The following is a 21,654-nucleotide window of genomic DNA, read 5'->3' on the forward strand; positions in this document are numbered from 1 at the left end:
AGTTAATTATGTTGGTATAGTGTTTCTGATTTTTTTTTTCAAGAGAATAACTTTTATTTTGTTTTACTGTTGTGTATATATTTGTGGTTACAGGTAAAGATTTCTACAAGTTTGAAGTGAAGAAATTGTAATTAAAGATCTTTAAAAGCGCAATTAGAGTTTTTGATTTTTATGTTATTTTTGTGTATTGGATTTTCAATTATATTTGTAATATTTGAGGTATATGACATTCAAGAATTATTTTTGTACTCCGTATTTAATATTGTACAAAGAAAAAAGAGTTATATTTACCAAGAGTTATTTGTGGTAATAAATAAGCTATTTTTTATTTATTTAAATGATATTCGAGAGACCTGTTAAGTTAAATAATCGGTTTCAATTTTCTCAAAAAGGAGACTGCTTATCTTCAATAGGCAGTCTCAATTTTTCACAAAAAAGAGACTGCTTATCTCCAAAAGGCGGTCTAAGTTTTCTCATTCTAGAGACCACTTCTAGTCAAGCAGTCTCTTTGCCAAAGAGACCGCTTAGCTAGAGACCGCCTCTAAAGCAATCTCTTTGGCTCATTTGAACGGGTCTCTTAGGCCGATTTTGTAGTAGTGTAAATGGAGTTCTTGATACCTACAGCAAGGCCTCGGGTCATCTTATTAATCAAAACAAGTCAGTATTGCTTTTTAGCTCTAACCTTGATTATAATGAATCCATGAAATATGCTAGGGATCAAAAGAAGCAGCAAGTTTAGGATATTTTTAGGCATACCAGCTGACTTTGACACGTCTAAACAACAGATTTTTGGATCTTTGGTTGATAGGGTGAAAGAAGGATTAAATGCTTGGAACTCTCTTTTCCTTTCTCATGATGCAGGCTTACTCTTATTAAGTTAAATCTTTCAAGTTTGGGAACTTATGTTCTCTTTGTTTTCAAATGTCCTATTAATATTATGAAAAAATCAATAGCATTGTCGCTAAATTCTGGTGGCTGGAAACAAAATAGGTAAAGGAGTTTATTGGAAGAAATGGGCTCACATAACTCAAATTAAAGAGAAAGGGGGTTTGGGTATTATGGATGCTTGTTTTTAATTCAAGCACTTCTTCCAAAGCAAGGGTGGCGCATCATACATGACATCGACTCTCTGATGATCAATAAGGTTTTTTGTCCTAAGTATGGAATTGACAGGAAGACTTTGTTTGAAGAGTCATGGGAAAATAGAAGAGATAGTTCAGATCATGGGGATGGAATGAAGTTATAAAGTGGGGATTACAGATTCTAAAACAAGGGTGTGCGTGGTCCATAGGTGATGGGTGCTATGCAAAAATTCACCATCTCTTGGTAAATGGCATGACACCTGAATGGAAGGATCAGAGTATACTTACACAACTGAGAAATTTGGTAGCCTTTGAAAAGAGAATTGGGAGTGGGATTTGGATAGGTGCAAGTTATGGTTCTCAAAGGATACAATTAACACTAGTAGAAAAAAAGCATTAGGCACCCCCCATATGGAACCGGTTCAGCCTAAACCGGTGCCCAAAACCGGTCTAGAATTGGGCGGCTTTTTACCAAAAGAGAAAAGGCACCGGTTCAGCCTGAACCGGTGCCAAAAATAAAAAAGGCACCGGTTTGAACCGGTGCCAAATTCAAAACAAAAAAAAACCGCGTCTTTTCCTCTTTTCTTCCTCTCTTTCTCTTTCCTTCCCTTCATTCGTTCATCCCTTCTTTCGTTCTCACTCAGAGTTGTCGTGCCTCCAACTTTTCCCTCCACCACAGCCGCCACCTTCACCGGCGCTTTCAGGTGCCTAAACCACCACCGTGAATCTCCCTGCCCTGCCCTGCCCTCCACCGCCTTTCTCTGTGCGAAACAAACAACAACAGTACAGCTGCAGCGCGCACCGCCTCCACCTCCACCAGCGCGCACCGCCTCCACCTCCACCAGCGCGCACCGCCTCCTCCACCAGCGAGGGTCTTTTCATTCTCTCATCCCCTTAGCTTCTTCCACCTCCAACTAATTTAGGGTAAGTTCATCTTTTCAAGTTAATGGGTTCATCTTATTTTAGATTAAAATTGTGCTTAGATTGTATATGAAATGCAAAGAAAATTAATGGGTTCATCTTGTTTTAGATTAAAATTGTGCTACATTGTTGGGATTAAAATTGTATGTTTGTGCTACATTGCTGGCTGTGAAATTTGTTTATGATGCCTTGTTTTGGGGAGTTTGGTTTTTGATAATTGAATCAGTTTAAGGATTTATTACTGAATTTTGTTGCTTGGATTCGATTTCAGCTGAATTCTGGCAAAGTTCTTGCTGTTGGATCTGGCCTTCGTGACAAGACGGGGAATCATATTCCTGTTGCTGTCAAAGAAGGGGATACTGTGAATACAGAGGAACTAGAGTGAAGCTTGGTGAAAAAGAGTGAGTTTATTTTTCTCCATGCACTTTTCTTTTTGTTCCAGATGGTGATTTCTTAGTCAAATTATTGTGATTGAATGCTTTGACTCTTGATCCTCGATTGAATATATTAGTAATTTTTCATTACCTTGTTCCTTAGTCGAGTTTTTGTATGTTTTAATGTGTATATTAGTGACCTTGCTTCTAATTAGTTGTGAATAAATTAGAAAATTGTGAATAAATTAGAGAACTGTGATTACATTATAGATTTGTGAATAATTTAGAGAATTGTGATTAAATTAGAGAATTGTGCATAAATTAGAGAAATAGTGATATTGCCACTTAATTAGTTGTGAATAAATTAGAGAATTGTGAATACATTAGAGATTTGTGAATATATTAGAGAATTAGTGACGTTGCTAATTTTTGTTTTTTTTAATATATAGATTCATATGTGAATTGAAGCAAGAGTTTAATTAGCTTGAGGACTACGTACATATATATTGAGCTCAAGTGGGTATTTGCTATATTGGTATGACTACTAAACTTTACTTAGCTATATTTCTTTCTATTCATCCATTTAATAAAAGTTTATTCATGAAATTGCAACTTGTGTATTGTTTAATTGCAAATAAATACAACAATATATAGAATACTTGAATTGCATCATCATATGCCTAGATACCCGTTCAAGGCTTTCTCATTAGGAGAAAGTCTTGAATAGTCCCCGGTTGGGACTGTTCTTGAATGTGTACTCTCACTTAGGTGGTGAATGTATGTTTTCTTTTCGATTTTAAGGAACATCTCGGCTTACATTTCCTCACTATGTTCTCTGGGTACATATGTGGGTAATTAATTATCTACATCGTGTACTTGGAGAACTAGGGGGAAATGCTGCCGGATTTTCCTTAAAATTGGAAAGTTGACATACATTCACTAGTGAGAGTAGACATTCAAGGATGGGTTAGGTTGGAGTGATAAGGACCCTTTGGAAACATGCATTTTTTCACTATATGAATGGCATATTCACGTTTTGTACTTGAATTTGATTTACATAAAATATGTAGCACTTACACATTATAATTATATGGTGCTATATATATGTTTAGAGACAATTTACTAAATGGAGAAGGATCGTGGTTGGATGTATGGTAGACGCGATACATTGGAATTTTGGAATGGGGTTCAAGAGTTTTGCGAGAGGGCTTTAGCTTATCAACGCACACTGGGAGGCAAAGGCCTTTATTGTCCTTGTGTTGATTGTAATTGTGTGAATGTGGTCGATAGTGTTGAAATCATTAGAGATCATGTATTATGTCGTGGGTTTAGGCAATTTTACCATGTGTGGATTTGGCACGGAGAAAGTGGAGAGTACAGTGGGGATCTTGATCGGAATGATGTGCGTGTTAGAAGCACTGAGATTCATGTGGACGAGGAATACGAGAATGATGAGTATATTGTTGATAATGGTGAGGATGGAGCCGATGAAGATCAGGCGGATGAGGTCGAGGATGAACAAGTGGATGAGATGTTGCAAGGTGTTGAAGGTGAAGTGTTTGAATTATTATTGGAGGCTTCCAAAAAGCCTTTGTATCCCGGGTGCAAAAAATACTCCAAACTATCGGCCGTGCTAACACTTTTCAACATTAAGTCGAAGCATGGGTGGACGGACATCAGTTTTACTTCTTTGTTGACCGCATTAAGTGATATGTTGCCTGATGGGAATGAAATTCCTAAGTCTTATTATTACGCAAAGAAGCTCATGTGTCCCTTTGGTTTGGAGTATAAGAAGATACATGCATGTCCTAATGACTGTATTTTGTATCGAAATGAGTATGAAAAACTGCAGGAGTGTCCACGATGCAAGCGGTCGCGGTACAAGCGCATGAGTTGCAATCCTGGCACGGAGGGACCTCCTGCTAAGGTGTTGTGGTATCTTCCCATTATTCCAAGGTTTAAGCGTCTGTTCTCAATACCAAAAGACGCTAAAAACTTGAGGTGGCATGCAGAGGGAAGAAAGAAAAACAGAATGCTGAAGCATCCAGCTGACTCTCCACAGTGGAAGAACATTGATTTGAAGTTTGAGGAATTTGGTAATGAAGTCAGAAATTTAAGGCTTGGGTTGTGCACGGACGGGATGAATCCATTTGGCACTCTTAGTACCCAACACAGCACATGGCCGGTACTTTTAGTGATTTATAATTTGCCTCCTTGGCTGTGCATGAAACGTAAGTATGTAATGCTTTCATTGCTAATAACTGGTCCTAAGCAACCTGGAAACGACATAGATGTTTACCTTGCGCCGCTTATTGACGACTTGAGAAAGATGTGGGACGAAGGGGTTTCCGTTTTCGATGCTCAACAGAACGAGATGTTCACATTGCGTGCAGCCCTTATGTGGACCATGAATGACTTCCCTGCATATGACAACTTGTGTGGGTACAAGGTCAAAGGGAAAAAAGCATGCCCCATATGTATTGATGACACATCAAGCGTATACCTGACTTATTCTCACAAAGATGTGTACTTACGGACTCGAAGGTTCCTTAGGCGTGATCATCCGTACCGTAGGCAGAAAAAGGCTTTCGATGGAACCGTGGAAGAGGATACTGCGCCTAGACCATTGACTGGTGCTGAGATTAGTGCTCGGGTGAAAGGGATACAAATGGTGTTTGGAAAATCAGAAAAAACTATGGTCTCAGCTGCTCTGTTTAAGAAAGAATCAATCTTTTGGAAGCTGCCGTACTGGAGAGAACATGACGTTAGGCATTGTCTTGATGTGATGCATATAGAGAAGAATGTGTGTGATGCTCTTTTGGGGACGCTTATGAATATCCCAGGCAAAACAAAGGACGGAAAGGGTGCTCGGTTAGATTTGCAAGAGATGGGGATTCGTCCAGAATTGTGGCCTTAAGAAAAGGTAAGAAAGGGAAAGGAGCCGAGAATAGAAGATGAAAGTGTTTCGAAAAAAGGGAAGGAGAAGAACAAGGGAAAGGGAAAGGCCAAAGATGTGTCAAAGAAGAAAGATAAGGGTAAAGGGAAGGATGAAAAGAATTATTTACCCCCGGCTTGCTATACATTGTCAAGGGTAGAGAAACGTATGTTTTGTGCATGTTTGTACGGCATTAAGGTTCCATCAGGGTACTCATCTAACATGAAAAGATTTGTAACCTTAAATGGAGAATTGAAGCTGACAAGTATGAAATCCCATGATTGTCACATTATGATGCAAGTATTCCTACCGATTGCAATCCGTGGAATTCTACCGAAACACGTGAGGGAAGCGATTACAAGCCTTTGTTCGTTTTTCAATACAATTTGTAGCAAAGTTCTTGATCCTTGTACACTAGATGCTTTGCAAGCTGATGTGGTTGTGACTTTGTGCAAATTTGAGATGTATTTCCCACCCTCATTTTTTGACATAATGGTTCATCTGGTTCTTCGTTTGGTGCGTGAGATTAAGTTGTGCGGTCTAGTGTTCATGAGGTGGTGCTACCCTTTTGAAAGACACATGGGTACATTACAAGATAAAGTACGGAACCGAGCTCACCCTGAAGGAAGTATAATGCAAGGGACAGTGGGTGAGGAGATAGGTAACTTTGTGGCGGACTACATAGCCCTTGCTCAACCTATTGGTCTTTCTACTTCTCGACATGAAGGTAGACTTGATGGTCATGGCACAATTGGGTCGAAACGAATGTCACCAGACCGAGATCAGTTCTTACAAGCACACCTATATGTGTTGCACCATGTTTCAGATGTGCACCCATATTTAGACGAGCACATGTCTTGTTTGCGTGCCGAATTTCCATCCAAAGGTGAAAGGGCACTTATGCAGTTGCATAATAAGAAATTTGTTGATTGGTTTCGTGAACGAGTAATGAGTGGATTGAATGATACTAATGTGACCGATACAGTATGGTGGCTTGCGTACGGTCCTAGGGATGATGTCCGTTCATTTGAGGGATATGACATCAATGGGTACACTTTTTGGACCGAGGCTCGTGATTTGAAATCTTCCTCCACCCAAAACAGTGGTGTAACTCTTGTGGCGTCGTCAAGGGAGTTTGCAAGTTCTAAGGATAAATCACCTGTCGATGCAGAGTTGTCATACTATGGTCGAATTCAAGAAATATGGGAGCTTGATTATTGTGACTTCACGGTTGCTCTTTTCAAGTGTAAGTGGGTTGATAATATCAGGCGAAACGTCAAACATGAGGACTTTACTCTTGTAGATCTTGGCCACTTGAATGATAGTGCGGAACCATTTATCCTTGCATCTCAAGCTAAGCAAGTGTTCTACGTAACTGACCCAATGGATTCAAAATGGTCTATAGTGCTAGCTGGCAAAAGAAGAATCCTAGGCATTGGAGATGTTGAGGATGAGGAAGAATATGATGTGTTTGATGATTCAGCACCTTTCACTGTTCCTAGACCTGGAGTACTAAATGACATAGACAACGAAGCAGGTTATATGCGATCAGACCACAACGAAGGAATTTCAGAATGAGGTAGTTTGATTAAAAGTTAGTAATGGTTTCATTGCAAATATAGTTTAGTTATCATGTATATAGGAGCATAAGTAAGCGAAAATGATATATTTGTAGTTTGAAATTGCCTAAGTGTACTCATTATCATGCATATACAAGGTTATAGGACCATAAGTAGGTGAAACTGGCATAAATAGCTTCTACTTAACCCAACTCCTTTGTTTTGTGTATGAACTAACATTTATTCATTCTAACAACCTATTTTCCATACGTAGATTGAAATTGGCATTTTGTACTCATTATCATGCATATACAAGGTTATAGGACCGTAATAAGTAGGTGAAAATGGCTAAAATAGCTTATACATAACCATAATAACTATTATGCATATACTTTACTATACACTAATATTGTTTTATGATTGCTTTGACAGGTGCTTATATCTCATGGCGGACGATCATGATCCTCGTTTGGTAGAGGACATTGACGATGATGAGTATGAGGACGAGTACGAGGATGACGACTCCGATGATAGTGATGCTCCTTATGATGTGAATAAGGAGGATGACTTGGGTGAGCCAGACGATCAGGCTCAAGATGAGTTCGAGCGTAGGCTTGACGATTTTGAAAAGTTAGCTGAACGTGCACCGGCCATTGAAAATACAGCACGTGAGATTGTTGGTGAGAACCCGACTCCTGAAAGTCAAGGCCAAGGACAAGATGAAAACAACATAGGTGGTGGAGGGGGGGAAAAGGCACCGGCTGAAAGAAAAACAAGGGGTCCGACGAGAAGCTTTAAGAAACCGGACGGTCCCATGGTCTTGGAGTATGACAACAAAGGCCAACCCGGGCCCAAATGGCGTCGACAATATGCTAATCAAGTTGGCTTATGTTCGCGGAAAATCCCCATTACACTTGTAATGCGGCAAGTACCTCCGGGTTTGATTCAAGCATTTTGGGATGATACAAGGGTAAGTGTGTTTTTGGCACATTTAGACAATTTAAGATACCTTAACCTTATGATTGTTTTTAAATAGAAACCAATAATCGGTTTTAATTTGTGCTTGCAGAGGCAGTTTTCTATTCCTAATGATCCCGAGAAGAAAAAGGTGTTTGTCTCTTTATTAGCGGAAAGATTCAGAGGCTTTAAGACCAAGTTAACTAATCGGTGGATCCATAAGAAGAAGAAGATGCAAACAAAGAAGAAGAATGCCAAAGAGGATAACCGTCTCCCGTGGCAAATATGGCCGACCGTGTCAAAAGATGATTGGGAAGAGTTCGTTAGAATGAAGAGTCAAAAGAAAGCCATTGTAAGTTTGTGTAAATCTAATGTCAATTGAATAATAGCTTGACACTTTTTGTATTAATGAGACTAACATTTTTTGTTTTGTAGGAACTTCGAGAGCAAAATCAAGCGAATGCAGAAAAGAAGGAATACGTCCATCGTATGGGTCCTAAGACTTTTGCTGAAAAGAGACCTGAGTGGGCCGCTTCGGGTTTATACCCTAAAGCGCTTCTAGTGGCATCGAAGGAACCCTCTAGTTCAACGATCACTACCTTGGTGAGTCGTGCCGGTGATTTCTTTTGTTCTCTCCATTCGTTTGATAAGAAAACCGGAAAATGGTTCATCAAGGGTCCGGAAGCTAAAAAACTGGCGGATAAGCTAGTAAGTTACCTATGAATTGTTGAAATTAAGTCACTTTTGCATCTAACCATTAACTATTTTACTGACCTCATTTTTCCTTATGCTATAGCTTGAGCACACTCAAGAGATGGTGGAGGGCAAATTTGAACCAAGTATTGAGAATGACCCTTTCACCATGACTTTGGGAAGGCCATACCATCCAGGACGAGTAGTAGGTTCGGGAGGGTCATTGCTTGGATGGAATAAGGTGATGGGTCCCGAATACACAAAATCGGGTACATCTCGAGCCAGTGTTAACTCACCTGGGGAGTTGGATGCCAAGGTGGCATCAATTAAGGAACACGTACGCAACGAGTTAGTTGGTGAATTTAATGCTTGGGCGAAGCTGATGAACTTACCGACTTTGCCGTTCCTCACGAGTACCCCGGTTGACTCATGTTCTGAACCAAAAGGACAAGGAGAAGGTGATAGACATGGAGGAGATGAGATACGTGGTGAAGATGTGTCACCTCAGGTAAAATCAACTGGGTTATTAAAAGTTTTAAAATACCGAGTTAATTGAGATTTTAGGTGCAATGATTGATGTACTGTTGTAGGTTCCTACTCCTACACATGCGGACTCGAAGGAGTTTGAAAATCCAACACCGCATGAATTTCCAGAGTTACAGGTAATTTGTAACCCTCTACCTTAATGAATTTTGTTATATCTATGTTGTTGTAAAAGTCCTACTTAACTATCTTCTTTTTATATATTTACTTGTGTAGGAAGACACCCGGTGTGCACTTCTAGCCCCGGGGCATGCAAATAGTACCGTGTTGAGTTTGGTGGCGTATGGTAGTGCCCAACTGACGACAGGTGCTACGGCGGGGCCACATCATTACTCTGTTGGGATCGATTCAGTGGTTGCGGGGATCGAAGACATCCCACTACCCGTACCGATAGAGGAGGTTGAGATAACAACACTTTGGCAAGCTGTAGGTAGCTTCGTTGATTGGCCACGTGCATGGGTGAAGTTGATTAATAAGGAGGTGAATTAGCTACTCACTTGACTATTTCATCATTTCATCAAAAAGTAGCCATTTTGAGCCGAAATGGCTACTTACTTACCTTTTTTCTTCATTTCTCAACTTAAAAACTTCTTGCATCTCAAAACAACTCATAATCACATATTTATAAGTGTTTGTCATTTCAAATTACATTAAAATCGCCAAGTTCTAAGTTTTTGGGTCAAATTCATAAAAAAAGGCCATTTTGAGCCGAAATGGCTACTCACTTGCCTATTTTCTTCATTTCTCAACTTATAAACTCCTTGCATCTCAAAACAACTCATAATCACATATTTATAAGTGTTTGTCATTTCTAATTACATAAAAATCGCCAAGTTCTAAGTTTTTGGGTCAAATTCATAAAAAAAAGCCATTTTGAGCCGAAATGGCTACTCACTTGCCTATTTTCTTCATTTCTCAACTTATAAACTCCTTGCATCTCAAAACAACTCATAATTACATATTTATAAGTGTTTGTCATTTCAAATTACATAAAAATCGCCAAGTTCTAAGTTTTTGGGTCGAATTCATAAAAAAAAGTCATTTTGAGCCGAAATGGCTACTTACTTGCCTTTTTTCTTCATTTCTCAACTTAAAAACTTCTTGCATCTCAAAACAACTCATAATCACATATTTATAAGTGTTTGTCATTTGAAATTACATAAAAATCACCAAGTTCTAAGTTTTTGGGTCAAATTCATAAAAAAAAGCCATTTTGAGCCGAAATGGCTACTCACTTGCCTATTTTCTTCATTTCTCAACTTATAAACTCCTTGCATCTCAAAACAACTCATAATCACATATTTATAAGTATTTGTCATTTCAAATTACATAAAAATCGCCTAGTTTTTCATTTTTTATTTTTTTAAAAAAATAAGCAACTTCCGTCACACCGGGAGACCCGAGGGAGCCGCCCCCGCTGCCGGAACAGCAAAGGCAGCCCCAACGAGGACACAGCAGCCCCGACAGGTGGCTGCCAAGGCTGTAGCAGCCACGGCAGGTGGCTGCCAGACTGCTGCAGCCTCGGCAGCAGCCTGCCTGGGCTGCTGCAGCCTCGACAGGCGGCTGCCATGGCTGCTGCAGCCTCGGCAGGTGCTGCTACAGCCATGGAAGCCGCCTGTCGAGGCTGCAGAAGCCCAGGCAGGCTGCTGCCAAGGCTGCAGCAGACTGGCAGCCACCTGCCGTGGCTGCTACAGCCTTGGCAGCCACCTGTCGGGGCTGCTGTGGCCTCGGCACGGGCTGCCTTCGCTGTTCCGGCAGCGGGGGCGCCTCCCTCGGGTTTCCCGGTGCGGCTGCCGTTGCATTTTAAAAAAAAAAAAATATTTAAGCAATTTTCATCATTTCATCAAAACGTAGCCATTTTGAGCCGAAATGGCTACTTACTTGCCTTTTTCTTCATTTCTCAACTTAAAAACTTCTTGCATCTCAAAACAACTCATAATCACATATTTATAAGTGTTTGTCATTTGAAATTACATAAAAATCACCAAGTTCTAAGTTTTTGGGTCAAATTCATAAAAAAAAGCCATTTTGAGCCGAAATGGCTACTCACTTGCCTATTTTCTTCATTTCTCAACTTATAAACTCCTTGCATCTCAAAACAACTCATAATCACATATTTATAAGTGTTTGTCATTTCAAAATACATAAAAATTGCCAAGTTCTAAGTTTTTGGGTCAAATTCATAAAAAAAAGCCATTTTGAGCCGAAATGGCTACTCACTTGCCTATTTTCTTCATTTCTCAACTTATAAACTCCTTGCATCTCAAAACAACTCATAATCACATATTTATAAGTGTTTGTCATTTCAAATTACATAAAAATCGCCAAGTTCTAAGTTTTTGGGTCAAATTCATAAAAAAAAGCCATTTTGAGCCGAAATGGCTACTCACTTGCCTATTTTCTTCATTTCTCAACTTATAAACTCCTTGCATCTCAAAACAACTCATAATCACATATTTATAAGTGTTTGTCATTTCAAATTACATAAAAATCACCAAGTTCTAAGTTTTTGGGTCAAATTCATAAAAAAAAGCCATTTTGAGCCGAAATGGCTACTCACTTGCCTATTTTCTTCATTTCTCAACTTATAAACTCCTTGCATCTCAAAACAACTCATAATCACATATTTATAAGTGTTTGTCATTTCAAATTACATAAAAATCGCCAAGTTCTAAGTTTTTGGGTCAAATTCATAAAAAAAAGCCATTTTGAGCCGAAATGGCTACTCACTTGCCTATTTTCTTCATTTCTCAACTTATAAACTCCTTGCATCTCAAAACAACTCATAATCACATATTTATAAGTGTTTGTCATTTCAAATTACATAAAAATCGCCAAGTTCTAAGTTTTTGGGTCAAATTCATAAAAAAAAGCCATTTTGAGCCGAAATGGCTACTCACTTGCCTATTTTGTTCATTTCTCAACTTATAAACTCCTTGCATCTCAAAACAACTCATAATCACATATTTATAAGTGTTTGTCATTTCAAATTACATAAAAATCACCAAGTGCCTATTATAAGTGATTGTGAGTTGAAACTTATTATTTCCCAAACTATTTCAGATTTCCAATGGAAGCAAAACTTCAAAGAGAAAGAGGGTGGAGAAGCCTAAAAGAATTGATCAACCTAAGAAGAAGCTTAGTGAACAACAGTCCAAGAGTGAACAAGCGTCGAAGTTGCACTCTTCGAAAGGTTCACCCATGCCACCTACTCCCATTGTTGAAGACATTGTTCTTCAATCGCTCTCTACTGACATGACCTTTCTTCACAACCGTGCTTGTCATTTGGTCGATCCCATGGAAGTTGCACTTCCTAAGGCAATGTTCCACTATGATGAGGATGCAATTGCATGGATCAGCAAAGAAGATGTGAAGGAATTTCTACGTGGTGCAAAGCTTAACATTTCCCTCATTCAAACATTCATGAGGTAACTTCAATGCCTACATAAAGTTCATACTTTTTTCAAGTTATTCAAATTGATGGTGATTATCCTACATCTGATAAATTAATCAATGTTCATGCACGCAGAGCACTACAGGAGCACTTAACTGACACTGATTCTCCGTGTAAAGTTGGGTGGTTATGCCCCGAGCAGTTATCCACTACTAAAATCATAGGCAACCCCCATGACGTGTTGTACTATGTTGAACAGAGTATAAGGGAATCAACGCGTGCGGGAGACAAGTTCATATTCGCCCCATGTTATAGAGAGTATGACTAACCATGTCAAATTCAATCGATTTGGCCTCATTATATGTTGACTCCTAAATATTAATTACCTTGTCTATTGTGAACTTATGTAGGGAGCATTGGAGCCTCATGGTGATTTGTAATTCCACTAACACAATTTATCACCTTGATTCAGCTCGATCATCGGAGAAGTGGCTCGTGAAGTCTATATTGCAAAAGTAAATATATATAGCAACCTATAGTGATGATTATTGCTAATAATAACTAATTTAGTAATCATACGACTAATCAAATTTGATTGTATTTTTTATACTACAGTGTTATGAAGAAGCTACATTGTCGTGCTCCAAAGGGTCCAACATGGAAAACACTGTTGGTAATTTACATGATATTATTGTGATTATCTTGAAAATCTATGGTAGTAAATATTTGCTCATTTCCTTTGCATGTTTCACTGATGTGATTTGTTTGTCATATGCTAGTGCGCACAACAAGAGAATGGACTTGATTGTGCTTTGTATGTGATGAGATTCATGCTTGACATTGTGACTAATTGTACGGACACTCAACAGCTTGATGAGGTAAGTCCTAAAATTTCTTGAAATGCTATATTGATGTGATTTCTAGCCTTAGACACCTAATATTATCCAACAATGACATGTTATGAGAAACAAAAAGGCTATTTCACAAGAAAGGTAGAAAATGGGTTGAATAGAAGTCATATGGGCCATATTAAGGCCATTTTGTGTTAATATGCTCTTTTGATGTGATTTCTTTCCTTATACACCTATAACTAGATAATATTGACATGTTATGAGATAAATAAAGTTCATTTAATAAGAAATGTAAGAAATGGGCAAAGTAAGGTCATATAGGCCATATTCGGGCCATTTTGGGTAAAAACCGTCATAAACCTTAATAAAATGCTCTCCTATACAATTTTAGGGCTTACACACATACAAATACCCAACATTGACATGTTATGAGAAAGAAATAGTTCATTTGATAAGTAATGTAGAAAATGGGCTATATAGAAGTCGTATAGGTAATATTTGATTAAATACATATTTTTTGCCTAATTAATTATTTTTAAAATAATGTTTTTGTATTTCAAGTTTTGCAAGGTCCAAAAGGATGGTCCGTTGACAATCAAGGAGCTTAATGAAGTTCTTGACATGTTGGCGTCTTTCATCACCTTCAACATGTAAATGGCATGCATTGTAATTGTAAATTATTTATGTTAACTTTTGAACTATATATAACTTATTATTCATTATATATGTGTACTTACTATTATTTGTATATATGTAAGCAACTTTTTTTTTTTTTGTATTGCGTTTGGGAATATTTATATCTATATATATATATAATTGAATTCTTGTATCTAATATTATTTTTGTATATAATAATTAATAATATTATTATTAGTTATTATAATAATAAAATTATTAATTATTATATTTAATATAATTGCTGGAATTACAGGGTATTATTATTGCAGGTTTTTTGTAAAAAATATTATTGCACGATGGAAAAAAAAAAAAAGAAAAAAAAATATATATATACAAAAGGCACCGGTTAGGCAGGAACCGGTGCCTAAACTATCCACCACCCAAAAAAAAAATGGCGGGAGTGCAGTATTAGGCACCGGTTAACCGGTGCCTATTCCACCCTATGGCACCGGTTAACCGGTGCCTATTAATCCCTATGGCACCGGTTTTGAACCGGTGCCAAATATGGGGTTTTTGGCACCCCTCAAATAGGCAGCGGTTCAAACCGGTGCCTTAGACTGGGTTTGAACCGCTGCCTAATGCGTTTTTTCTACTAGTGTAAAGAGATTCAGAACATTATTCCAAGGGAAATAGGTTTTGAGGACTTAATCATTTGGAAGGGGAACTGTAGTGGTAACTACACGATTAAAAGTCGATACTGGCTTTTGTTTGAAGCAAAGCATAACTCAAGTACAAATCAATTCTTGAGGGAATCAAGTAGCATCAACTAGAAGCGGTTTTGGAGATATGCTGGTACTTTGAAGCAAAAGACTTTTATTTGGAAGATTCTGAATGGTGCGCTACCTATTGGAAGTGAAAGGAAAAAACGAGGCCTGGGAGATAATCACTAATGTCCTCTTTGTTGGGGCAATGAGAATCAAAGCAGCTATCAGCTTGAGACTTTAGAACACCTATTTAGAGATTGCATTTTTGCCACATGTTTGGAAAGGTTGCAGCCTTGGTAGAAGCGTGACCTTTCAAAACAATATTCCAATTGCAGATTGCATTAGCAATTGACAAAGAATCCTGGGTAGGAAAGATAAGAGCTTGGAGGGAAGCTATCAGCTTTTCTTAGCACGCTTCAAAAGTATATGGGAAGCTAGGAATGTTATGATCTTCAAAATTTTGAGGCAAAACCCGTGGGCTATTATCAAAAGAATTGAATGCAAAACAGGGTGGTTCTTCCTCTTAAGAAATTGGAAACAAAAGAGGATGGCAATGACCCTAACCAAAACCAAGACAACAACGAACTTCTAGGCTTTGGTTCTAATTGTAGGGAAAGAAAATAAGTGAATAACAACCATGCATTAATTATTGGAACAGGTAATTGCAGGACTACAAGACTGGATATGCAGAAAGGAAAGCAAAAGTGAGAGAAGAGAAGTTGGTGCTGGCACCTGAGGACTGCTGATCAAATATTAGTGCAGGGTGAAGAGTGTTCCCACCAGGAGAAAGGAACTACCAGTATGCTTAGTGCCATTTACAAGGGTCTAAAAGATGCTTTAAGAAGCCGTAATTGGCATATGCAGGTTCGATGTCAGGATTCAAGGACAGTACAATGGCTGCAAGGAGAGCACACAGACTTATAGGGCAACAGGTTGTGGCTGCATAAAATTGTCAATTTAATGCCAAGTTTTCATCGTTTATCTATAGGTGACTTATATTTTGGGGATTAAGTCCCTTTGTACAAGCTTTAACAAAAAAAGATAAAAAATAAAAAAAGAATAATAATACTAAAACTTACTTGGCACCAAGAGTATGAACATGACTATGAAAATCAATTCTCCTGTAAATCAAATACGAAGGTTCAGTAACCATAGAATATATTCTCGAATTTAGAACATACTACTGGATCTTCACTCATTCATTTAGTGAAGGAAACTATTTACAGAAATTTAGAGCAAATAATAAGGGACAGGGGAGGAAAAGAACATGTTTTTATTTTTCACTAAATGGGAAAATCACTTATAACCTTGAGATGTCACATATTTAAGCCACACCAACTACATATGCTTATTGTGCACCAAAAAAAAAAAAAAAAAAAAAACATATGCTTAAAGAAAGAATTTCCTACTAGGCGAAATACTTTCATTAAAAGTAACCACAATATGTTATACAATGCTAAACCTTAAAATAGAGAGGGAGTATCTTTTTCAAACCAATTAATTGTCACATAAGAGTTTATACACCTTGGTCTCAGAATAATTGACATATTAAAATTTATATATATATATATATATATATATTCACTTTGGCTATAGTTTTTTACAACTAAATAAAAATTGTAATTAAATATATCATTTTATAGGTATTAACACATCAATAAAATTGCAACACGTGGCATTAGTAAGAGGTTGACCTTTGGTATGGAAGTGGGTCGGGTTAAATGGGAGACCCGCCCTTTCCCCACCCAAGAGGGGCAGGGATGGAGGGAGGTTTGGCAGGTGATGGAGCGGGTATGGATTTTAGAGTAAACCCGCCCCATATCTGCCCCGCTTCATACCCGCCTTATACCCACACTATAATTCTTGTAAAATAGTTTAGAATTTATGAAACTTGATACCCTTAAGGCCAAATAAACTTGAATAGTAAAAGTCCCTTTTTTTTAACCTAATTTGATATAGTTATCATTAATGTGATACAATATAATACAACATCATGGAAATGGGTTTGGAACGGGTATGAGGTGGGTATGGATATCCAAGTGGGTGATGGTTCGGGGATGGATCCTATCTTTAACCCGGTGGGGTGGGTATGGATGTGGATATTGTACCCGCCACGGGTGGTGGGGCGGGGATGGCTATAAAAATTTTAGGCGGGTATGTGTATGGAGGTACCATCATCTGCATCTGACCTGCCTATTGCCATCCCTAGTTGACCTAGTCATTTGAGGTTAAAGACTGTATATATGGATGAAGTCTCTTTAAAGTTGAGTCCATTGTTAGATAATCAAAGGTGGGACTGTGTTTAGCAGATGACCTAAATAAAGTTGGGACGGTGAAAATAGTATTCCCTCTGTGTTTTAATAGGTATTACACTTACCAAATGCAGTTGTGTTTTAATAAGTATTACACTTCTTGCTTTGCCAAAAAGCTACATTTTAATATTATTCCTTTCTTCTCTCATGACCCCTATAACCCTACTCAAACCTACTACTATATTTTTTTTTTCTTTTTTCCCACATTCATTACTTTCACTAAACTATTAATCATACTAAAATTTCTTTTACAAAATTTTTTTTACACGATCTACCCTAAATACCTATTATTTGATTTAAATTAGTTAAATTACCTAAAATTATGTGTGGATCAAAGGATAAAAATTTTTAAAACACGAAGGGAGTAGTAAGTTTGATTTCTTACAAAACAATAGTATTTAAGTTCAAATAAAAAAAGAGTTATCACAAAATAAAACTTAAATTTCCCTCAATAATATTTTTCACTTGCAACTCTTTGACTTTTTTTTTTTTTGGGTTAAAGTAGAACTGGATTACTTAATAAAGATTAGTAATTTCGTACAAGCATTCTAAAATGCACAAACTTTTTTAAAAAATCGGGTATACAATAATTATTGTACATCCATTAAATAAATAGCCTAAACTAATAAAAAGTTACCCTTGAAATGAATGCTGCACAAAAGCAACTCAATACAAATAAAAATTATCTACACTTTATTAGTAAAGAATCGTATTTTAAATGACTAAAAATCAATTATTAGTGATCGAATGTAATTACACTACCTTTATAGAATTTTTCTTGTTGTCTAATTACATAAAAATTGTATTATGTTTAAAGTTACTCATAAGAAGGCAAAAAGTTACCCTAAAATTAGTTAAAAGTTACCCTTATAGTACTCGATGTACAATAATACCAGTGTAAATCGAGTGTATACAAAAGTTTTTCTTTAAAATGGGGGAGGGAAGGGGGGTGTTTTTGTTTTGATTTTCAGAACAAGGTGGCGCAGTATCGGAAATATTTTAAGTTGGGGTATCGAATAATAAGACAGGGTCTGGGTTGGGTAAATTTTTAAAGTTGAGTTATACTAAATTATTATGTCCACGCGAATCCAAACGTGAATCAGATATTTTTCGAGTCGGTTTCGAATCGGATCGGCTGTGCTATTGACACCTCTAGTTTTCTTGACTACCATATATATAAAGTTTTTTTAGAATAGCAACTCTTTGATTGAAATGCACTATACATTATTTTATTTGATCCACTTTATTGATTTATACTTCATTATTCCTCTAATATTGCAACATAGATGCATGAGGGACACAAATTTTTAATAAGAGGAGAGAAAGAGTGAGTGTAATGAGCAGAAAAAAGAATAGAAAGCATGTACAAATAGCAAAATATTGAATATTGTTGAACTTCTTCAAGTATAAATTGTTCCATTATTTGTGAAATAGAGAAAGTATATGGGATAAAATCTAGTCACGATTGTTAGTTCTATCTTCATTTATAGTTTCATCCTAATTTCTTATTGGGATATTCTTTTTACACTCATAAGGTTTTTTTATTATTATTTTTTTAACAGCTAAATTCCAATTATCTTTATCAATCATGAATTATTAGTACAAAGGAGTTTTTTGTGAGAAACTAAAATGTTTAAAGAAACTACTAAAAAAGACTACCTAATAAAAGGTATAATGTTGTAAGATATTATGTTTGACCGAATTTTCACTGTTAACTTAATTTTATGACGTTGATGCACCTTAAATCACCTCCGAAACCACCGTGAGGAAGGTGGTAAGGTTATTTTCGGGGTGGTTGGGGGATATTCCGAGTTAGTGAGGGTAAATTATTGCTTCGGATGATGGTTTTTGGAATTTAAGGTGGTGGTTTTAGGGTTGAAAGGTGGTTTAGGTGTGATGGAGGTAATTTCAAACAAGTTGTGTTAGTTTTGGGAATGAAAGTGGTGGTTTCGAGAGTGTTTTGATGTTGAACAACAGTTAAAATTCGGTATAGGTAATATTTTACAACCCTTTACCTTTTCTTGGGTAGTTTTTTTTATAACATTTTACCCTTAATTATTAGATAGTTTATTACAACCTTTTTTTAATTAAATAGTTTCTCATGAAATCAGGCTTTTATTATTAGGTGATTTTTGACAAAAAAATCCTAAATTAAATTAACCATTACATTAAAATAAAGTTGATTAAAATCTTTAACTAGAGTTAGTTTTTTTTAAATAATAAAACTATTTTAAAAATTATTGTAAAAAGAAAACCACCACTCATACCACACTAGCCTAGCCACCCCTTCCTTCCACAACTAATCCCCTCCCTTGGTGCCAACTTCTCCCCGACCTTTTTCCTCCTATCGCATCTCCCTAAACCACCCAACCCCCTTCCTTTAAATCCCCCCCTCCCAACACACACACACACACACACAAAACCCCATAAAACCATTCCTTCCCACTAGAGCTGGTTATTGGGCGGGTCGGGTCAGGGTCGGTTGCGGGTCATGGTCAAAGATGATCACATTTTATAGGGTCAATATAGGGTCGGGACAATGCGGACCGCGGGTCAATAATGGGCGGGCCTACAAAATATCAATTAAAATAAATATTGGACAAAGCCATTATTAAATACATATGATTACAAATTAATAAATAAGAGTTCTGCCCATTAATAGCCCAGTCCATTAAAAGCCCTATAAGCTTGGCCCTGACCCTATTATTAATGGGCTACCCTGTCCAATAACCACCTCTACTTCCCACCCATGAAACCCCCAACTGAATCTAGCAAGGGTTAGGGGAGGGTATGGTTAGGGTTTTTAAGTGTAGGGAAATGGTTTTAGGGGTTCTGGTGGCGAGGGAAGTGGGGTTTTGGGGGAAGGTGGATTAGGTGGTTTTGGAGGGAAGAGGGATGTGATATGGGAAGTTCTACGCCGGGGTCAGGCTGGGCGTGGAGGGAGGCTGGTTGGTTGGTGGTCAGTTGGGGAGGGAGTGGTGATGGGGTTTAGTTCAAGGATATAGTAATCATTATGTCTCTAGTTAACAATGATTAGGCTTATAATTGTATACTCCGGCCTTTTGTTGAAAAAAAGAAACGTTTCTTCTTGTACATGTATGTCAATGTAACACTTTGACGGATAATATCTATAATTATCAATAAGTAAAAATTATAACAATTGAATATTAACAAACAGTTCATTTGGATGATTTCAATAAGTGTTCACAAGATTATATTTAATTTATTTTTACATATAAATCACAAATATAAGTCAAAATGAATTGGATAAATAGTACAAAAAATCAAAATGTTTCCTTTATTTAAACACGGAGGGAGTATTATTATTTGTTTATCTTTTTTTTTTTTTTTTTTTTTTTTTTTTTTTTTTTAATTTAATATCTTTTAATTTTTTGTATGTGAAGAAATAATGGCCAGGTAGAAATACATTTGACAAACGTAAAAGTCAAAATGTCACAATATAGAAAGAAAATTAAAAATGTGAAGAGATAAATTTTACCAACAAAATAAGAAATGGCAAACGGAATTTATACCTATGAGAGGTACCAATTTGGTTTTCCAATAAAGCTTCACCGGAAAGGTAGACATCGACGTTACGTTGGATGAAACATTTGCTAAATATTCTCGACTTACCAAAAAGGCTGACCTGCAATTCTCTGATCCATTTTTGGCTCTCACAGTTATATTATAACACGAATCAATAGGTATTTTTACTAGGCAGCAGTGGTTAAACCTGTAACATTGATTCATCGTATCAGCTGAAAACGTCGAACTTTGATGATGATGATCAACAGCACAAACTGAGGTGCATCCTTCCATCTCACCTCTATCAGTATCGAACAAGGCATATCCATCACACCCCACTGATACGAAAACATTTGATTCGTCTAATGAAAAAGCAAACTCATTCGACTTTGGACTGCTCCAATGTTTCTGAGTACCATTACACGCAGTGACTGATGGAAACTTAACTATTAACGTCTTACTTGAGTTTAGCACCTCAACAATCTCGAGGTCGAGTTTTTTTAGGTATGGTATTGATTGATTATTTGAGGATAACTTACAAGAGACTGCAAAGTCTTGGTGGGAGAAACAGTGTTTCGGACCAATACCAAATGGGTAAGGGATTTCAATGTTTCCACACTGGTGTTTGCAATCTATATAAGTATGTTGTTCAGTGAAACAACACAATAATATGATTATTGATATAAGAAAAAATAATGAGTTTGATTTGAGGATTTTCATTTTAATTGTTATTCTTCATCAGATTCATATTTACAGTGTTATCTAGGGTGTTTGTTTAGATATATAGAGTTTAATTAGATTTGATTCGGAGTAAGGATATACTGTATAATAGAAATGAATTTAAGGCCAGTCCTAAGTCAAAATTAATCAGCTAATGGTGGAGCTTGATTCCGTGGATGTGATTTAATTAGAGTATTGTGAAATTAATTGCCGCACAGTCAAGTTGATAGCTATCAAATTATCACATTCAATTGTTATTGTCTTTTCTACTTATCTATATCTACATTATTATTAAAACTCATAGGACGTGTCACCCTTACTTATAACTAGATGAAGTCCATGCAATGCAGAGTTTGTTTAAAATTTTTAAAATAATTTTTTTATATATATATATTTATGTGCTAAA

The 21,654-nt window shown here is 36.9% G+C and overlaps 2 protein-coding genes across 2 annotated transcripts in view; one reads left to right on the forward strand and one right to left on the reverse strand.

The window, feature by feature from the left end:
* Window positions 1-21,308, reverse strand: part of LOC145638067 (wall-associated receptor kinase-like 8) — a 41,455-nt gene extending 20,147 nt beyond the window's left edge. Inside the window, exons 1-2 of the mRNA XM_081689031.1 lie at window positions 20,537-21,308; window positions 15,771-15,812 (exon numbers count right to left, since the gene is read on the reverse strand). Coding sequence (XP_081545157.1) covers window positions 15,771-15,812; window positions 20,537-21,248 — 754 coding nt within the window. The 5' untranslated portion in view covers window positions 21,249-21,308. The remainder of the gene's footprint in view (window positions 1-15,770; window positions 15,813-20,536) is intronic.
* LOC145638066 (uncharacterized) lies at window positions 12,148-13,094 on the forward strand. The gene is made up of 3 exons (XM_081689030.1): window positions 12,148-12,492; window positions 12,594-12,776; window positions 12,869-13,094. Exons 1-3 carry the CDS (start codon window positions 12,266-12,268, stop codon window positions 12,975-12,977), a joined length of 519 nt encoding a protein of 172 aa, XP_081545156.1. The 5' UTR covers window positions 12,148-12,265; the 3' UTR covers window positions 12,978-13,094.
* Window positions 21,309-21,654: the final 346 nt, after the last annotated feature.

The sequence above is a fragment of the Chenopodium album genome, chromosome 7 (genome assembly GCF_948465745.1).
Source record: "Chenopodium album chromosome 7, dcCheAlbu1.1, whole genome shotgun sequence".
Lineage (NCBI taxonomy): Eukaryota > Viridiplantae > Streptophyta > Magnoliopsida > Caryophyllales > Amaranthaceae > Chenopodium > Chenopodium album.